This window comes from Cucurbita moschata, unplaced genomic scaffold, assembly GCF_002738365.1.
Source record: "Cucurbita moschata cultivar Rifu unplaced genomic scaffold, Cmos_1.0 Cmo_Scf00027, whole genome shotgun sequence".
Classification (NCBI taxonomy): domain Eukaryota; kingdom Viridiplantae; phylum Streptophyta; class Magnoliopsida; order Cucurbitales; family Cucurbitaceae; genus Cucurbita; species Cucurbita moschata.
The window spans coordinates 2,620,100-2,638,194 of NW_019268543.1; the positions used below are offsets into that span (position 1 = coordinate 2,620,100).

The 18,095-nt window shown below is 37.0% G+C and overlaps 4 protein-coding genes across 5 annotated transcripts; 2 read left to right on the top strand and 2 right to left on the bottom strand.

Moving 5' to 3' along the window:
* Nucleotides 1-2,009: 2,009 nt before the first annotated feature.
* On the bottom strand, nucleotides 2,010-3,504 carry LOC111462370 (transcription factor bHLH96-like). The gene is made up of 3 exons (XM_023105904.1): nucleotides 2,835-3,504; nucleotides 2,327-2,695; nucleotides 2,010-2,247 (listed from the first exon to the last, which is right to left on the bottom strand). The coding sequence occupies exons 1-3, from the start codon at nucleotides 3,246-3,248 to the stop codon at nucleotides 2,152-2,154; spliced, it is 879 nt and encodes a 292-aa protein (XP_022961672.1). The 5' UTR covers nucleotides 3,249-3,504; the 3' UTR covers nucleotides 2,010-2,151.
* A 6,205-nt stretch (nucleotides 3,505-9,709) lies between these two features.
* LOC111462730 (RING-H2 finger protein ATL34-like) lies at nucleotides 9,710-11,187 on the top strand. The gene has a single exon (XM_023106445.1). The coding sequence runs from the start codon at nucleotides 9,899-9,901 to the stop codon at nucleotides 11,009-11,011; it is 1,113 nt and encodes a 370-aa protein (XP_022962213.1). The 5' UTR covers nucleotides 9,710-9,898; the 3' UTR covers nucleotides 11,012-11,187.
* Nucleotides 11,188-12,357: 1,170 nt separating this feature from the next.
* On the top strand, nucleotides 12,358-13,495 carry LOC111462893 (putative clathrin assembly protein At4g40080). Its single transcript, XM_023106697.1, has one exon. It carries the CDS (start codon nucleotides 12,454-12,456, stop codon nucleotides 13,450-13,452), a length of 999 nt encoding a protein of 332 aa, XP_022962465.1. The 5' UTR covers nucleotides 12,358-12,453; the 3' UTR covers nucleotides 13,453-13,495.
* A 1,909-nt stretch (nucleotides 13,496-15,404) lies between these two features.
* On the bottom strand, nucleotides 15,405-18,095 carry LOC111462892 (protein DETOXIFICATION 27-like). 2 transcript variants are annotated; one of them, XM_023106696.1, is made up of 9 exons: nucleotides 17,713-18,095; nucleotides 17,084-17,625; nucleotides 16,910-16,996; nucleotides 16,406-16,462; nucleotides 16,078-16,316; nucleotides 15,882-16,000; nucleotides 15,715-15,804; nucleotides 15,543-15,628; nucleotides 15,405-15,474 (listed from the first exon to the last, which is right to left on the bottom strand). In XM_023106696.1, the coding sequence occupies exons 1-8, from the start codon at nucleotides 17,989-17,991 to the stop codon at nucleotides 15,557-15,559; spliced, it is 1,485 nt and encodes a 494-aa protein (XP_022962464.1). In that variant the 5' UTR covers nucleotides 17,992-18,095; the 3' UTR covers nucleotides 15,405-15,474; nucleotides 15,543-15,556. The 2 variants fall into 2 exon arrangements, with proteins under 2 accessions (XP_022962464.1, XP_022962463.1); XM_023106695.1 differs by lacking the exon at nucleotides 15,405-15,474 and having other exon boundaries at nucleotides 15,481-15,628.

Here is an 18,095-nt window from a genome sequence, read left to right on the forward strand (position 1 = left end):
TCTTAATCATAATTAATTAATGATTAAGTTAAATACTTTTGATTTGAGACCTCGTACCAAATAATAAGGTTTGAAGTAAATGGACTTCAGTCTTGGCCCAAATAAACGGCCCAAATTCAATCATTTATGGACTTCGCTCATGATTATGGGCCGCAATAGGCCCAGCCCAACAGAAATGTACCCTCTTAATTACATCTGCATTTCGCTAAACATTCTCACAATATGCAGCATTAATTTTGAATTTAATTTGCATTAAAATGTTTTGTATGTTCGAAGCCTACTGCTAGCGCGGATGTTGTTTGTTTTGGTCGGTTACGTGTCGCCGTTAGCCTCATGATTTTAGAACATGTCTACTAAACACAGTTTTCCACCCACTTATAAAGAATATTTCATTTCCCTCCCCAACTGATGTGTGATCTCATAATCCACTCCCCTTAGAGACCCAATGTCCTCATTGGCACACGACTCAGTGTCTGGCTTTAATACTATTTGTAATAGCCCAAGCCCACTGCTAAAAGATATTGTCAACCTTAGCTCGTTACATGTTGTCGTCAGTCTCACAGTTTTAAAATGCTATCTAATAAGGAGAGGCTTCCACACCCTTATACACAAACTTCCCCAACTGATGTAAGATCTCATAATCCATCACTTGGGGGCCCAATGTCACCAGTGACACACCACCCTGTGTCTGACTCTATACCATTTGTAACAGCCCAAGCCCGCTGCTAGTAGATATTGTTCACTCTGACCTAATAAATATCTCCGTAAACCTCACAGTTTTAAAACCCGTAGACTAAAGAGATGTTTTCACACCCTTAGGACTAATACTTAGTTTCCCAAACATGGGATCTCGCAAAATCACACCAGATCAACCAAAGATTTTATCAAACACCAACCAACCCAGCTCGAAGACAACTAACACTATAGCCAACTGGCCCAACAGATAGACTTATTCAAGTTCAAGACCGCTTTCGTTTTGAACTTCTCTTCGTCGGCCTTTCTCGAGCCTTTGACCTATTTCGTTAGGTCTAATTTTACGGTAGCAAACGTAGGGTAAGAATAATCGAAACACAAGGAAAGACAAAATGATTAAAAGTTTTGTGAGTTGGTAGGAGATAATTGGATATAAATTTGTTAGATTGTGAGAACAAAATGATGTGGTGAAAGGAATATTTGTACTGTTAAGTATGGTATCCATATTATATAAGCCATGGGGCCCTCATCTCTCTTCCTCCCATCTTTTAAATTCTTCAAACCCATAATCATTGTTTTCTGTCTCTTCATCTTCTCATCATTTCATCTCATGACTTTAAATTAACTTTTACCAAAACCTGGGATCTCTGCAACTCATTGCTAACCCTAAAAAATGCATAATCACTTCCTTAATTCATTCAAACCCTAAATTATGTTAATATCTCCACCATGCCATGTTCTTGGAATGTTGTTCTAGAGCGTTCGTTCCTTGTGAAATGAAATCTTTGAAGAAAAAAAAATTGTGTTTTTATGATTAGGGTTTGTGTGTATATTATTGTTTGTAAACATCAAATCTCGAAACAAATAGATTTTTCTCATTTTATCATTTCAAAATCAAAGATAATAGCTTAATAATTGCTCCTTCGTGTTTGGAATAGTTCTTGTTTGGTATAGATATGGTTGGTAGAAATCTCATTATATGAAATTTCAATGCTTCGTAAATCATAACATCTGAAGCTCACTACTAGCAAATATCATACAATTCTTCAACCTTAAACAAGAACACCCAAAATCCAGAAATTAAGAACGACCCATCTCTTAAAATCAAAAAAGTTTCAAACTTTAAGCTATAATTACCTTAATGCTTAGAGAATAAAGAACCCTTTGATCACAATTTTAAAACGGGTCTATTAGTGTTAGTGAGAGGTTTCTAAAAAAAAATAGATCTACGATCATTGTTCTCTTTGACTTTTGATAAATTTGTAGCGATATAAAGGTTCGAACTTTTTGATTAAACATACCATGTTTTACCGAGATTAATTGACGAGTTTTAGCAACATTATGTTCTTCTCTTACATGGAAAATTGTGGGGATACCATGAGAAACTGAATAAAGAAATTACATTAAAGAAAGAAAGAAAAAACAGATTAAATTGTTTACTTTCTTTCCAAAAAAGTGTCAATTTAAAGCAGCTTCCTCTTGAATAAACAGCAGAATTTGATTCACAGCTGCAGCAATTTCATCCACTGTATTCAACTGACACCCTTCTTCAACCTTCAAAAACAACACCCAAAATCAAGAAATTAAGAACAACCCATCTCTTAAAATCCAAAAAGTTTCAAACTTTGATTACCTTAATGCTTAGAGAATAAAGAACCATTTGATCTGAAGTAGTGACATTGAGATGAAGAACAGTGAGTCTCAAGCTTTGAAATCCAGCGACCATTTTAAGGAGCTGTCTTGGGCGTTTTGGCGACAGTATTTTAAGGTTGGCATGGGTATCAATCATGGTGACTTCAATATCACCGGCCGGCCACTGGGTATGAGTAATGGATGAGTCATGTGCCGTGTTCTTGGTTGAGTATTGAGGGAAGGAAAAGAATTCAGCAAAAGGGGAACCGCCATTTTCGATTGTGTTCTTATGGGTGTTGATGAACTGCAGTTGTTGCTCTAATTCCTTGACGAAATTAATGGCGCCACCAATAATGGAAGCTTGGTCTCCCTGCTATGATATGCAAATAATTAGGCTCACGACATGAAATTGTTCTGTCGTGAAATTGAAGTCATTGAACAGTAATTTCGCGCAGTACTTTTTGTCATTATCATTATAATCTCTCTCCTTTCTAAACAAATTGACTGACCCTTTGAACGTAAGACGACGGCATTAATGATCGGAGAATCGCTAGATACTCATTCATTTGTTTCCGACGGTTGCGCTCCACCGCGATATGTGTCATCCTCTGGTTTTCAATTTCCTCTCTGTTTTTTGTGCTCCGTGTCCGCCGTCGCTTTCTTCTTCCTGTACACGGCGGCGTGTAGAGAGCTCCTCCGGGAATAGGCTGATTAATCGAACATTCCTCCGGTGAAGCCTCCCAATTCCCTGCGAATTTTGTGTCCTCTGTTTGAGTTTCAGGCACTCCAAGAAAGGGTTTTTGTTGTTCTAATTGGAAGCCATGATCATAGCCAGCCCAAGCTCCTCCTCCGCCGTGAGAACAGACATCCCTGCAAACATAAGTAAATGGATCTTGTGGGAAAACCACCGCTTCCAACGCCATTATCAACGATGACTCTGTTTTTTGTTCTTCTGGATCATAAAAACAGAGCACGAATTGTATAGAGAAAAGGAGAGAACTTTGGGGTTAAAATTCACCCAGAATTGAATGAAAGAAGAAGAGGAATCAAAATCAAGGAGAAAATTGAAAAGGGTAAGAGCTTTTTAAAAGAAATGGAGTGAAACAGAGCATTAGAAGCGAACAAAGTGCACGTGAGAATGCATTGTATATGAGTACGACAGGGAAAGAGAGGAATCTGGGTGTTGCTACGAATAACACATTGGGTTGAGGTCTGGGCTTAGTTATTAGTTGATTATAAGCTTTTATTTTACTCAACTTGCTTCACATTTCAGGATTTAATTAATATAAACAAACAGAATTTGGGTCTCTGTTCAACCTGTTCTGTCTCTCTACGGCCGCGTTTCGCTGCAACTCTCTTCATAAATTGTTATAATATAAATAATATTTTATTTCCAATACAGCAATACAAATAATTAATCGACCTACCTCAAACCACGAGGAGATTTTCGGTTTAAATAGAGAATGAATAAAGAGTTTAGAACATTTTTTCTCGGAGTCCGGAGACGGAATAATATTCTCGTCCCCTCCCCACTTAGTATAAATATATTTCGACCGCTAGCATATATTTCCCTTTCGAGCTTCCCCTCAAAGCTTTAAAATGTGTCGGGGAAGGTTTCCACACCCTTATAAAGTTTGTTCTCCTTCCCAACCAAGGTGGGACACCACAATCCACCCCCTTCGGGGCCCAGCGTCCTCGCTGACACTCCTTCCTTTAATCGATGTGGGACTGCCACCAAATCCACCCCCTTCGGGGAAGAGCGAGAAGGCTAGCACATCGTCCGGTGTTTGGCTCTGATACCATTTGTAACGACCCAGATTCCACAGCTAGTGGATATTGTCCTCTTTGGGCTTTCCCTCAAGGCTTTAAAACGCGTCTACTAGAGGAAGGTTTCTACACTCTTACAAAGGGTGGTTTGTTCTCCTCCCACAACCAGGTGGGACATCACAATATATATGTTGAAAAATAATAAACTGAAAAAAAATTACTCATCAAAACTCGATTCTCGCAAAATTTCTCGTGAGTAATTCCCATCTCGATCTCTGCAAAAATAAATGGAGAATAAAATATGTGGTAGAGATAAAGATGAGAAAGTTTCCCGCAGACGTCTCTAATTTTTAAGACATTTCATGTTATTTTTAGTATTAAATTTTAAATAATATATTTCAATCATATTAAATGAACTAGTTGAGTCACGACCACCATTTGATTTAATTTTGAAGACGCGATCTTATTTGATTTTTTTTTTATAATAATCTTATTTGATTTTTTGTATAATAATTTTATTACACGTATATATTAAAATAAATAGGTTTGAATATTTATAAAATTGAATTTTGGTTGTAAATTTAAAATCACAAATTATAAAACCAAATGATTACACCAACTTGTTAGATTGAAATATAAAATAATTTCAATTGGATCAATACATTATATTATAATCTACATTATTTTATTTTATTATTATTATTAGGTTAATAAATTATAAGATACAAGAGCTCCATTAAACCCTCCACGTAATGAAATTAAAATTTTAAATTATAGACGAAATTAAAGAAAGAGCACAAATAAGACCAAACTTGTGTATATGCGTTGATAAGAACCCTAATCCTTAGCCCAACCATTCAAGCTTTTGTTAAAGAAATAACCAACCCTTGAATAAAGTAATTAACCCCTCCATATATGAAATTTGGATTAACCAAAAGATAATGCTAGAATTAGATTATCTCTTACGATCGAAGATGATTTGGAACCTTGTTCTAAATTGAGTCACTTCATCATCGAACTTGATCAAGGCTTGATTGAATGACTCGGATGTAAAATACAAGAATTGCTTGAAACTTATAAATGACAAAATTGATGCTCGGATTTTTAAGGAAAACGTCTCAATTCGAAATCTTAATTTCATTCCTTCACTAATCTGATTTTTACCTAACATATTGTGGGTACTTATAGTCTCTCGATAAGAAACGTTTGTGGCCGGGATTTATTCCTGATCCCCTTTAATCTCCACATAAGATGAGGTCAAATGGACTCTTACATATTTTATGAAATTAAAAATAATACTTTCCAACAAAGGTTGATTAGCTTGAGTAGACAGATTTGAAATCAGTTGAGCTCTTCGTGTTTAGGTTCGAATTGTGTTGTTGACATTTTTTAATTTTCATGACACTTACCTCGTTTATACTCTTAAATCTTGAAATTAAAAAAGAAAAACAATAAATTTTGAACGAAGATTCTTTCTTGATTGTATAATTGGCACCAACAACAATTTTTGAGTATGCCAAGCAAGGATTCAAAATAAGAACAAAATTTACATTTAAAAAAAAAAAAAAATATATATATATATATATATATATATATATATATATAGAACTTGGCCTCATGTGGCCTCATTTGATTGGCTTACACCTTTTGTCCTCATACCTTAAAAATACAAGATTTGTTTTTTCCTTCTACACCCACGGGTGATGCTATACTTAATTTTTTAGTTTAGAGTTACGATATTAGAGACATTAATCGAGTTTAATTAGTTTAATCATGTGAAGTTATTTCAAAAGTGTATAAACTTTCTTTGTTATTAGGTCGTAAAGTGACATACCCAGTTGTTAGACGAACACGACTCTCCACAATGATATGATATTGTTGATTTTGAGCTTAAACTCTCATGGCTTTACTTTGCGTTTCCCTAAAAGGCCTCACACCAATGGAGAGAGTATTCTTTGTTTATAAACCCATGTTCATTCCCTAAATTAGCCGATGTGGGACGTTCATCATCCAACAACAGTGACTCAAACCCTATAATATTGTAATAGTCGAGTAAAAGAGAGATACATGAATGAATCATGACTATATCTAAACGAGAGTAATAAAACGATTTATAAGAACTTAAAGTTACTATGTATATCAACAAGATATGTCTTTTTTTCGAGACATTAAAAAATGAAACAGTGTTAAGAGGGGGACATGGTTGCAGAGGAATCCATGTGAGGTTAGAAACAGCCACTCTGGTAATCATCTACCTTCACGACTATGCTATTTTTGTGTCCCACACCCTTTCCAACGCTACTTACTGTTCTTCTGCTCCAATCTTTTTTTTTTTTTTTTCAAAATCTTTAAAATGCTTATTATTTTTCGGATTCTTATACTATTGTTTTTTTTAATAAAAACATTATAATATACACAAATTAACCCACATTTCTATGTCACATTCTCAGACCTATGATTTTAATTGCTTCAATCGAATATTCCTTACTGCTTTGTGTTCTGTGTTTCCTTTTTTCTTTTCATTTTTCATTTTAACATTTATTTACAAAAATCCCCATTTTTTAATTTTTTTTTTTAAAAAAACACTAATTTCTGTAATAATTAATTACAAAGTATTTTTCCAATAAAATAAAAATAATGGAAATCATTGATTGATGAAGGCTACTGTTTGAAGTATGGGATTTTACTGGCACGTCATCATTTCCTTCATTTTCTTCGTACTACTTATATCCATTTAAATATTAATGCATAACTCATTAATATTTTTCTAACATTATATATAATGAAATTGCATGTGTTGACCGTAAACTCCGGTCACCAGAAACCCTAATCTGTGCATGTGGGAACAACGTACAAGTCGGCCATAATAATAATAATAATAATTAATTAATTAATTAAAAACCCTAATTTTGTAGAGTTATTAAGGTGGTGAGATTTGGATTTATTTAAGATTTTTAATTACCTAAACGCGTGTTTGGATAAACGACGAGATGTCGGGACCTCAAATTGTGGGAAGCTGTTCTTTAATTTTTTAAATAAATAATTAGTGACTAATTAAACTGTATTATTCTCCAAATCATGGGTTAATATAAATGATTAATTCCTGATTAAGTCATTAATTAAACCTAATTAAGCTGTGTTTAATCCCCATATGATATACTTAATATTCGTGTATAGTTCAAGTCCCAAGGCTTGGCTCTTCTTGTATTACACGACAGACCATCCATGCATTTTGCTACCTCCCAGATGTGCCACTAGATTCTCTTTTTTTATAACTCATATTTTAATTATAACAAATAATTCAAATAAAATGTTATTGATTTAATTACGTGGAAATTATTTATTTATATCCTCCCAGATGTGCTACTAGATTCTCTTTTCTTTTTTTCTTTTTTCTTTTTCGTCTGTATTTTTCTGTCACTCCATTTCTTGCCAAATGACGTGGAAAGTGTTTTTTTTTTTTTTTCTCTGTCTTTTGAATTTCTTTTTGAAAGAGGAAAAAAAATGGTACGAAAAGATTTAAGGGAAATTATTCGATTATTTTGTGTAAATTTAAAAGATTAAAAATTGATTTACCCTACAATTTTGAAATATGCTTCAGGGTGTGACGTGGAAGGGTGTGATTGGGTTAAAGAAGAGACAAGTTGGGGGTAGTAGTCAGCCGTACACGTGTTGTCAAGGGGTCCACGTGGCGTGGATGCACCAAAGCCTACGCTACCATCTACCGCGCCTAAACCCAACCACCCGCCATTCCCCGTCGTCAAATCCACCGCCTTTTCCTCTTTTCTTTTCATCTATTTTCGCCTTTTTTTTTTCTTTTTGCTTGTCATGTCTTTTACTCTTTTTTTTTTCAACTTTTTTGTGTTTTTATTCATTTATTTATATCATTTCGAAATTTAGCTATTTTTTTTTTAATTTACTGTTTAATCTAAACAATAATAATAAAAAAAAATTAGATTCCATTTTTTATTTTGTTTCAAATCAGATGAAACATACAAATTATTCCTCAAATTTCAAATCATTGGATTTTTTTTTATAAAATAACTATTATATATCAATTTTTGCTTTAAAACTAATTTCTTTTAATGAATTATAAAATATATATTATCTAATTATTCATAGAAAAATGAAACAAAAATTAGATTTTTTAAATTTTAATTTAAATTAGTTTATTGGTAATTATTGAGAGAATTTAAGTAAAAATTGAAATTATTTTGAAAAGAGAAGTGAAGTTTATATGCAGCTGAACGTACATAACTTTGTATGGAGAGGTTTTCTATTAGACATGTTTAAAAATCGTGAGGCTGATGACGATACGTATAGCGGACATTATTTATTAGCGCTGGACTTGGACTATTACAAATGGTATTAGAGCTAGACACCGAGTAGTGTGCCAACGAGAATGTTGGGCTCCTAAAAGGGTGGATTGTGATGAAGGTGTTATATAGTAGATGTGTTTAAAACCGTGAGGTTGACGGTGATACGTAACGAGCCAAAGTGAAAAATATTTGTTAGCGGTGAGCTTGAGTTGTTATGAATAGTATTAGAGTCAGACATTGGGCGTATGCCAACGAGAACGTTAGACTTCTATGGAGGGTGGATTGTGATGGGGGTATAGAAATCTCTCCCTAGTAGACGTGTTTTAAAACCATGAGGCTGACGATAATATGTAATGGGACAAAACAGATAATATTTCTTTTAGAAAAGCTGTTCGATTAATAACTTCTAGTAGTTATGCTCTATGATTACTAACTTCTTAATGCACGACTGTCGCATCCCATGATTACAACGTGATACTTAACCACATTAACGAGTATTAAAACGACTCACCTACTGTGGTGCTTGTTGGTTGGGTCTTGTGATTGAAGGAACATAACGGGCCAAATACAGCAACTTCTTCAGTAAGCCCGTTTGTAAGTTGGCCCATTTGAAAGGCGTCGGCCCACGTTTAAAACGGGCCATTGAGTCCAAATGGATCCGAACGATAGAGGGTTAATTTAGGAATTAAAAATTCAAAGTGTTCCAGAAATTTGGAATGGGGATTCATTATTGTTGTTGTCGTTATCCTCGTATTTTGTAAGAGGATCCGACAGTTCTGTTTGCTAACGTGGCTAACACTCACGTGGATAATCAGATAATGTGGGCCCTACACTTGGTTCAAAAGTCAACCCTCTGACATGGTCAAAGATAAACCACCAACTCACACCTTTCAAAAAACAAATATCTATTTTGTTTTTTTCTCTAAATTCTAATTTAAAAAAAAAAAAAAACCATTCGTAGCCTTACAGACTTTGAGTGAACTAGAAGTACATGAATGAATTGATAACACATTTGAGACTGCTTTTTACTTGAAACTATTCAATGATAGGTGACTTTCTCGTCATTTTCTAGGATGCGTGTGAGTGAGTAAGAACGAATCATGCTGAAAGTAGATGGGTTAGTCTAATTTTTCGTAATAGTCTTCATTTTTAGAATCGAGAGGTAAGTAACATGAACTATGTCGTGGAGGATGCAAAAGAATGACAGAAATATCAGGTGCTAAATCTGAATTTCAAATCCTGATTTGAATATAAGATGTCAATTATTTAATTTAATATATTTTTGAACGTGTGTTTAAGTAAGATATTAGGTGGCTTAGAAAATTGAACTATAAGCATCTCTAACACCTAGTTAGTACATATCATAATGATTAATTAGAATTTAATTATAATATTATATCACCCAATTTCCAAACTGGCCGGAGCTCAACGTGTTGCTTATCTCTGTCTCTTTCTCTGTTTCTCTCTGCTTCTTGTTCCTTTTCCAAATGACCTCTCCACCCCTCCGCCGCCGCCATGTCCTCACCGGCTTCCTTATCCATTCCATTCTTCTCTCCCACATCTCTCTCGCCGCCGCCCAATCCGGAGGACCCACTGTTCCCAGTCCGCCGGACATGTACTCTTTCAAACAGACAATCAGCAAACGAATGGCTGTCGTTTTGATTGTTCTCGTTTGCTTCTTCATCGTTCTTGCCCTCCTCTCTGTTTACACCCGCCAGTGCAACGATCAACGTTTCGCCGGCCACCTTCTCCTCCCCACAGCCGCGGAAGGAATCAACGGCCGACCCAGAAGGGCGGCGCGTGGTCTCGATGCGGCTGTTATAGCTTCTTTCCCAACCTTCGTGTACTCCAACGTTAAGGGTCTCAAAATTGGGAAAGGCGCATTGGAATGCGCCGTTTGTTTATCCGAATTCGAAGACGATGATACGCTGCGTTTGTTGCCGAAATGTAGCCATGTCTTCCACTCCGATTGCATCGACGCTTGGTTGGTGTCTCACTCTACCTGCCCCGTTTGCCGCGCTAGCCTCGTCCCCAAACCCGGCGACATCTCCTTTGCTGCTCTGCTCGATTCCGATTCGAGAATCCACGGCGATGACGGAAATCGAGTGGCCGGATTGGAAAATTGTCAGGTGGGTATACGAATTCCGGAGGGGAATCCCCCAAATCAGGGATTGAATCAGAACGGTCCAATTGGGTCGCGATCGACGGGATGGAGATTGACCGGACTCTTCCCTCGATCCCACTCGACGGGACACTCGCTGGTTCAAATAGGGGCGGATTACGAGAGGTTTACGTTGAGATTGCCAACGGAGGTGAGAAGTGAGCTGTTGAATTCGAATTTGAATCGGGCGAGGAGCTGCGTGGCGTTGCCGAGGGTGCAGAGTTCGAGACAGGGGTATCGTAGTGAATTGGGGAAAAATGGGTTTTTGGGCAATCGAAGCCGCAGTGGGCGGTCGGAGTGGTGGACATTTTTTCCGGCGACGCCGTTGTTCAGAAGGGAGGGTTATAGAAATGATGCGAATGTGAATGGGAATGGAGACGGCGGTGGACGGCCGTTTGTACGATTGCGTGATGATACAGATGGTCAAAGTCAACAATAACGTAGACGGCTGTTGGTTTCTGGACATTTGGGCCGATGTGGGCTTTTGTGTGATTTTCTTAAATTTAATTTTATATATATAAAAAAAAAAGAAAATTCGAATTTTTATGGGAAGAAGGGTATACGGTCAAAAGTGATTAGTTGTGGCGCGTGGGACACACGCGTATAGAGAATTAAACGGTCAAAAAGTATTTACATATGTAAAATTAAGTGGTTATTTGTTGAAAATTATTCATAATTTTTTTTAATTATTTGAAAATTAAGTAGTTGGATGATCACCTTACCAAGTTATCTATTGATTTGTTTTCATTTTAGTATTCAAGAAATAAAAACGGTATGAATTGTGCTCGAAACAGATATTATAGCTGAAGTGAAACTAGCACTGTAACAATTCAAGCCCACCGCTGGTAGATATTGTCTTTTTTAAATTTTCTCTTTCGAGCTTCCCCTTAAGGCACCAGACAATGTGGCAACGAGGACGTTGTGCCTTGAAGGTGTTGGATGATGAAAGTCTCACATCGACTAATTTAGGGAATGATCATGGGTTTATATTATCAAATAATACTCTTTTCATTAGTATGAAACCTTTTGGTAAAACTCAAAGCAAAGACACGAGAGTTTATGCTCAAATTGGACAATATGATACCATTCTGGAGAGTTATGTTCGTCTAATATGGTATCAGAGCCATGCCCTAAACTTAGTCGTGCCAATAGATTGGTAAGTCCTCAAATGTGAAACAAAGGACTCCAAAAGAAAAGAAGTCGAGCTTGCCTTGTCGAACCTCCTCGAAGGCGAGCTTCGATTAAGGAGAGACGTACTTTGTTTGAGGGGAAGTGTTGGATGATGAATGTGAGCTTATACTCAAAGTGGGCAATATCATACCATTGTGGAGAGTCGTGTTCCTTCATTTAACAAAATGGAGGTGGATTATGAGATCTTACATCGATTAGAGAGAGGAACGAGTGACAATGAGAACGCTCGATCCCGAAAGAGGTGGATTGTAACGAAACATTCTTTATAAGTGTTTTTAAACATAGAAAATGATTAAACAACAATATCATGCTCTATAAAACACGATTTCGATTGTACTGAAAAAAGAATAGACGATTGGTATAATTTGGAATTAGAATGTCTCCGATTATATTTATATATTTAATATTATTTGTGGCGCCGACAAACTGACCAAAAATTATGGAAATTACCTATAAACTTCCGAATTTAAAAGAATGAAACATCCAAGAAAAGAATTTTTTATAAAAAAAATACAAACATTGGTTACCGTGTGACAATAATTCATCAATGTGAATCATTATTTTAACTTTTTTGCTTTCCAAATATATAAAATTAAAAAAAGAAGAAAAAAAAAAAAAGAGTCAAAGTTGTATCCTTTGATCGCCTTCCGATTCGCAGTTGTTATTGATTGATCGTGTGAAAAATATGCAATGGCCATAGATCAGACCAAGAAGCTCAAGAATCTCATCGACGCTTTCAAAGATCAAGCCTCAATAATCAAAGCCACTTTCTCAATTCATCGCCGTTCATCTTCCATTAAAGTCGCCGTCGTCCGTGCCACCACGCACGGCGCCAGAAACCCACCTTCTGACGCCAGACTCGCTGCTCTGTTAGCCTTTGGAAATGACTTCCGTTCCTCCACGGCATTCGTCTGCATCCAAGCCTTGATGGAACGGCTTCATACCACCACGAGCGCCGCCGTGGCCATGAAATCGCTTTTCACTCTGCATATAATTGCAATTCGAGGTCCGTTTAATCTGAAGGGTGAGGTGGCGTTTTCCCCTTATTACGGAGGGCGAAATTTTCTAAATTTGTCCGCGTTTCGCGACTTATCGGACTCGGAGATGAGCGAGTTGTCGTGTTGGGTGAGATGGTATGCAGGGGTTGTGGAACATAACAGGAAATTGGATCGGATTCTGTATTTTCGTTCAAGAAATCCCGAAATTGTGGAAGGTAAAGACAGGAAGATTCCCGAATTGTTGGAGGAATTGGATGTTCTTGTGGGTTTTTCGGAGCGGATTTCGGAAGTTCCCGAGTCGTTGCATGTCCAGAAATCGGATTTGGTTTACGAGGTTGTGAGATTGGTTCTGGAGAGTTACCGGTTGGTGCAGAGGGAGATTTGGGTCCGAGTTAACGAAATCGGAAACAGAGTCGAGTGGCTGAGTCGGGACGAGTTAACTGAGTCGGTGGAGATTCTGAATCGGATGGAAAATTGCAGAGGGAAAGTGAGTGTGTTGTTTGTGAACAGAGGGAAGAACGAGGAGTTGTGGGAATTGGTGACGTGTACGAAAGGGAAACTGGTGGAGCGGAGGAGGAGGATGACGACGATGACCGAGTCGACTCGGTTGTGGAACCCGTTTGTTGAACCGGGTTCATTGAGACCGTTGGGCCCGGCTTTGCTTCCACTGACCGTTTCAACGGTAGGATAGTTCGAACCTTTTGTCTGTTTCTTTGAGCTTGAAATCCGTTAAAGAAAGGATTTTTCTTTCTTTTTTTTTTTTTTTTTGAAAAATGTGAAAAAGTTACCTGTTATGTTTTTTTATTCATTGGGTTTTGAATTTTTACTGATTGTAAAGTGTATTGGTGTGGCTTTGTGCATAAATGACGCTAAATGAAATGGTTCGATTTAGTTTGGATTAGATTATTTTTCGGTTTGAATTAAGTTAAATTTTTGGAAAATGAAAAACTCAGGTAGATTCATGGGTTGACATTGTTTAGTTAAATCAACTCGGGTAGATTTATGGGTTGACATTTTTTAGTTAAATCAACTCGGGTAGATTCATGGATTGACATTTTTTAGTTAAATCAACTCGGGCAGGTTCATGTTACAATCTAATTCAACCTTATTACACTCTTGAAATTATTACGAAGATTAATAATATTTGATATTTGTAACCAATACTAGTGATGTGCTATAACTTGCGAACAATATTTGAATTTTATGAGATTTTAGTAATTAATGTAATATGCTCGAGGAATAAATATATATATATTTTTAATAAATAACGAAAGAACCCGACAACATAATTGGGCTAAATTGGATTGTAAACTTTATTCGGGTTGGTCAAGTTACCAACCCATAATTGGTCCAACGAGATAAATATTATATTTTTAGTTTTTATTTTACTTTTACTCTGATTATTAATTAATTAATTAATTAATTAATTATTATAATAATGAGTTGTTAGAAATTTAAATTTTTAAATTTAGGTCGGTTGAATTGAAGACGCGTAACATTAAATAGATTTATTTTTTTAAAATATATTTATATATATATAGATGGATAGATACAAAATATATAAACAAAAACGAAAAAAAAAAAGAATTATAAAGTTGAAAATAAACATAATTAATGAGGAAGTGGTTAGTAGTAATTATCAAATGAGAGGCATAGAAATATTTTGTAAAGTATTTTAGGGCGGAGTCTATCCTATAGTTGGGTTGTGACATATTTATAATGTTATGACCTTAATTAAAAACTTATATTTAAATTTACAAATATTCAATAATGCTTAGCTCCAACCCAAAAATAAAATATACTTCATAATTAAAAAATATGAAAACAAGACAGCATTTAATAAGTAATTATGTATTATGATTAGGAATATAATATAATCATCGAAATAAAAAATTGTTATCTTTAATTTAGCGAACTTTAAATTTGTATTTAATAGGTCTATCAACCTTAAAAGATGTTGAATATATTGAACATGGATAGTTGTGATTGTGTTGCTGGGTGTTGGTGGGCACGATGTGTGCGAAAGGGTGATAAGGGTGTTGGTGCGGTGTGGGGCTTGGCAAGCACATACTCAAGATCATGTAGGACGTACATGATCTAGCCCGGCTTAGAGGTGTTCATTCATAATCCAACGCACGGTAGCTTCACACTACTGCTTTTCAACCAAATCAATTATCTGCTTGGAGATATTCTGACAATGCGGGGATTGTTGTGAATTGTCATGAAATTTTGGTTCATGAATACTTATGGCACATCTCTTATATTTGTGCGACCTTATCCCGACAGGACATTTGGGACACTCATACTCGCTACTGAGTGAGTCAAGCCAACGACCCATCAACATATACTCAAGCCTCTAGCCTTAATTTGAAAAGAAGGTTTTAGAAAACGAGACAAAGAGATTTCGAAAAAGAGTTTAAAAGCAAGGTCGAGAGAGATTAAAAACATTGTTATATGAGATACAAGCATTAAAACTTTTCAATACAGTACCAGCATTAGTGTTTGTTATGCCTATACGAGGTTTGTCCAGCATTGTTTTGAGATGTAGAGTCATATCATTTTATATTTGCCTACATATGAGCACGATCGATTTTGTTTTCGCTTCCGTTACAACAATTTTAATGAAGACATAAATTAACGTAAAAACAATCGAACTATCTGAATACAAGAAATTAAAAATTGTGTGAACAGTGGTACACCACAATTATAATTACGAGGGAAAAAATGAACGAACTTATTAATTTTGGAGAATTATTATTCCAGTTCCATCCATCCCTTAACTTAAAATATTATTATTACGCCAGAAGAAGCTTCTCGTTGTCCTGAGGTGTCGACCACTCCTCTACGTGCTTCAATGCCTTCACAGCCTAAATTCAAGCACCAAATGAATCAAATTAAGCTGCTGCCATTAAAACACTTCCATTATAAACACACCAATTCCATTAATTGTTACCTCTTTTTCCCAGTCGGTTCTAATGGTTATGATGATCAATATCAGAGTTTGAAACGCACTTCCTCCAAACAACATCCCTCCCCAAATGCCCTGTTCCAGAAAAATTCAAACGAGTCAGTCGTAATTGATTCGAAGAACATAGTTGTAGTAGTCGAGGAAGCACGTACCGATACGCCCGATTTGTAATACCATTGCATGACGAAACCAAGTGGGAGACCTATACCATAATAGCATCCGAGGTTTATGTATGCTACCCAAGCTTGCCAGCCTGATCCAACAGCCACGCCTGCAATATCCCATCTAATGTCTTCAATATTTGAACATGAACAGAATGTGTATCAGTGTTGATCGAGAGGGAGGAACCTGAAAGAACTGGTTGGATGCTGTTTAAGAGGATGGTAATGGCTAGCAGATTGGAGAGGGAATCCACTGCTTCCACTACGTCTCTGCTGCTTGAGAAGATCAGTGCTATCTTGCCATGGAATAGCACTATGACAACACATATTGCTATTCCAATCACTGTTGACTGTGCCACTGATACGATTGTTGCAAATTTGGCTGCTTTCCCGTTGCCAGCTCCAAGCTCGTTTGCCACTCTTACTCTGTTCCATATGGATTAAAGAGGTTTTAGTGATTCATTCATTGCTTGTGAAAAAGCTAAAAAGTGTTGGTTTTTGTCAAGTGGGTATACCCGACACCAGCTAAGAAGGCTACAGGGATCATCATCTCCCAGCCATTGATGCTCATGCTGTACAAGTTTCAACCACAAATTAATGATAATCGTAATGATATAATGAGCGTTGGGTTTTTCCTTTTGGGCTTTACAAGACGTCTATTAGGGAGAGATTTCCACATTCTTGTAAAGAATGTTTAGTTCTCTTCCACCATCAACGTGAGATCTCACAATCCACCCCTTTGAGGCCAATGTCCTCGCTCGCACTTGTTTACTTCTCCAATCGATATGGGACCCTTGAAGGGGAACAGAGAGAGTACCGCGAGGATGCTAGGCCCCGATGGGGGGAGTGAATTGTGAGATCCTACATCGGTCGGAGAGGAGAACGAAGTGTTGTTCATCACGGTGTGGAAACCTTTCCCTAATAGAAGGGTTTTAAAAACTTCGAGAGGAAGCCCAAGCCTAAAGAGGACAACATCGGGTAGGTGTGAGCTTGAAAAGTTAGGTTACTATTTCGCATACCACACGGATAAGGCATCAACAGCGATCGTAGCATTTTCGAGATTTCCGGTCATCAATACGAGGATTCGAAAGTACCAATTCTCCAAGCTGCCATAACCCAATTGAGAATCAAATTGATCAATAAGTAAACTTTTGGAGCAATGGCATTTGAGATGTTAAGAACATAGGAATTACCAGAGCATGAGGCCAGCAGCAATGGAGAGTTTAAGAAACTCCCAAAGTCCATGGAAGGCTTTAACAGAGAATCCAGTCCATGTCAAAGGACACCAACCCCCAACAGTATAGAAATACAACCCCAAACCCAAAACCCACCAAGAAATATCAAGAGCAATAGCAGCCCCAATGACACCAAGCTGCAACTCATAAATGAACAGCCAACTGGTGACAACATTCACCACCAACCCCACCAAAGACACCCAAGCTATCACAAGGGTCTTATGCTGGCACTGCAAGAACACCTGCAATGGAAACTGAAACGCAAAGCTAAAATGAAGTGGTATTAACCAAATCGCCACCACCCCAGATAGCTCCGCCACATCCTCCGCCTGTCCCAGCATTTTCAGAACCGGAGTAGCATAAACATAAAAGGGAAGTAACAAAAAGCAACACAAGAACAGCATTATCCACGACCGCTGCAAGTAAATCCCCAACATATGAAACCTCTTAGCTCCATACGCTTGCCCACATAGCGTCTCCAATGCACTCGCCATACCCAACTGAAAATTTCAAAACAAACAAACATATTCAAACAAACAAACAAAAACCCATTTGAAATAACAAAAAATCATCTCCAAAATCCATACCAATAGCCCAAAATTGAACCCAACAATAACAGTATTAGCAATCGAAATGGAAGCGAGTTCAACATCACCAAGATGACCCGCAAACGCTTGGGTTATAACATTCATAGAGAAAGTCGCAACACGGGCGAAAATAGTCGGGCCAACAATTAGCCATAGCTTCTGGGTTTCAACCCATAACTTCGACCATAGCTCCTCCGACCGACGAGGTCGATCTTCATCCCTTCGAATCAACGCCTGGTTAAGATCCGCCGCCGCATCCGCCTTCACAAGGGCCTCCATCTGGGTTCGATGAGCAGCCCTGCCCTGCCCTGCCCTGCCCTTTTACGACTAAAAGAACAACAATTCTGTATAGCCCTTAAGCTGCAGGGGTATATATAGATACA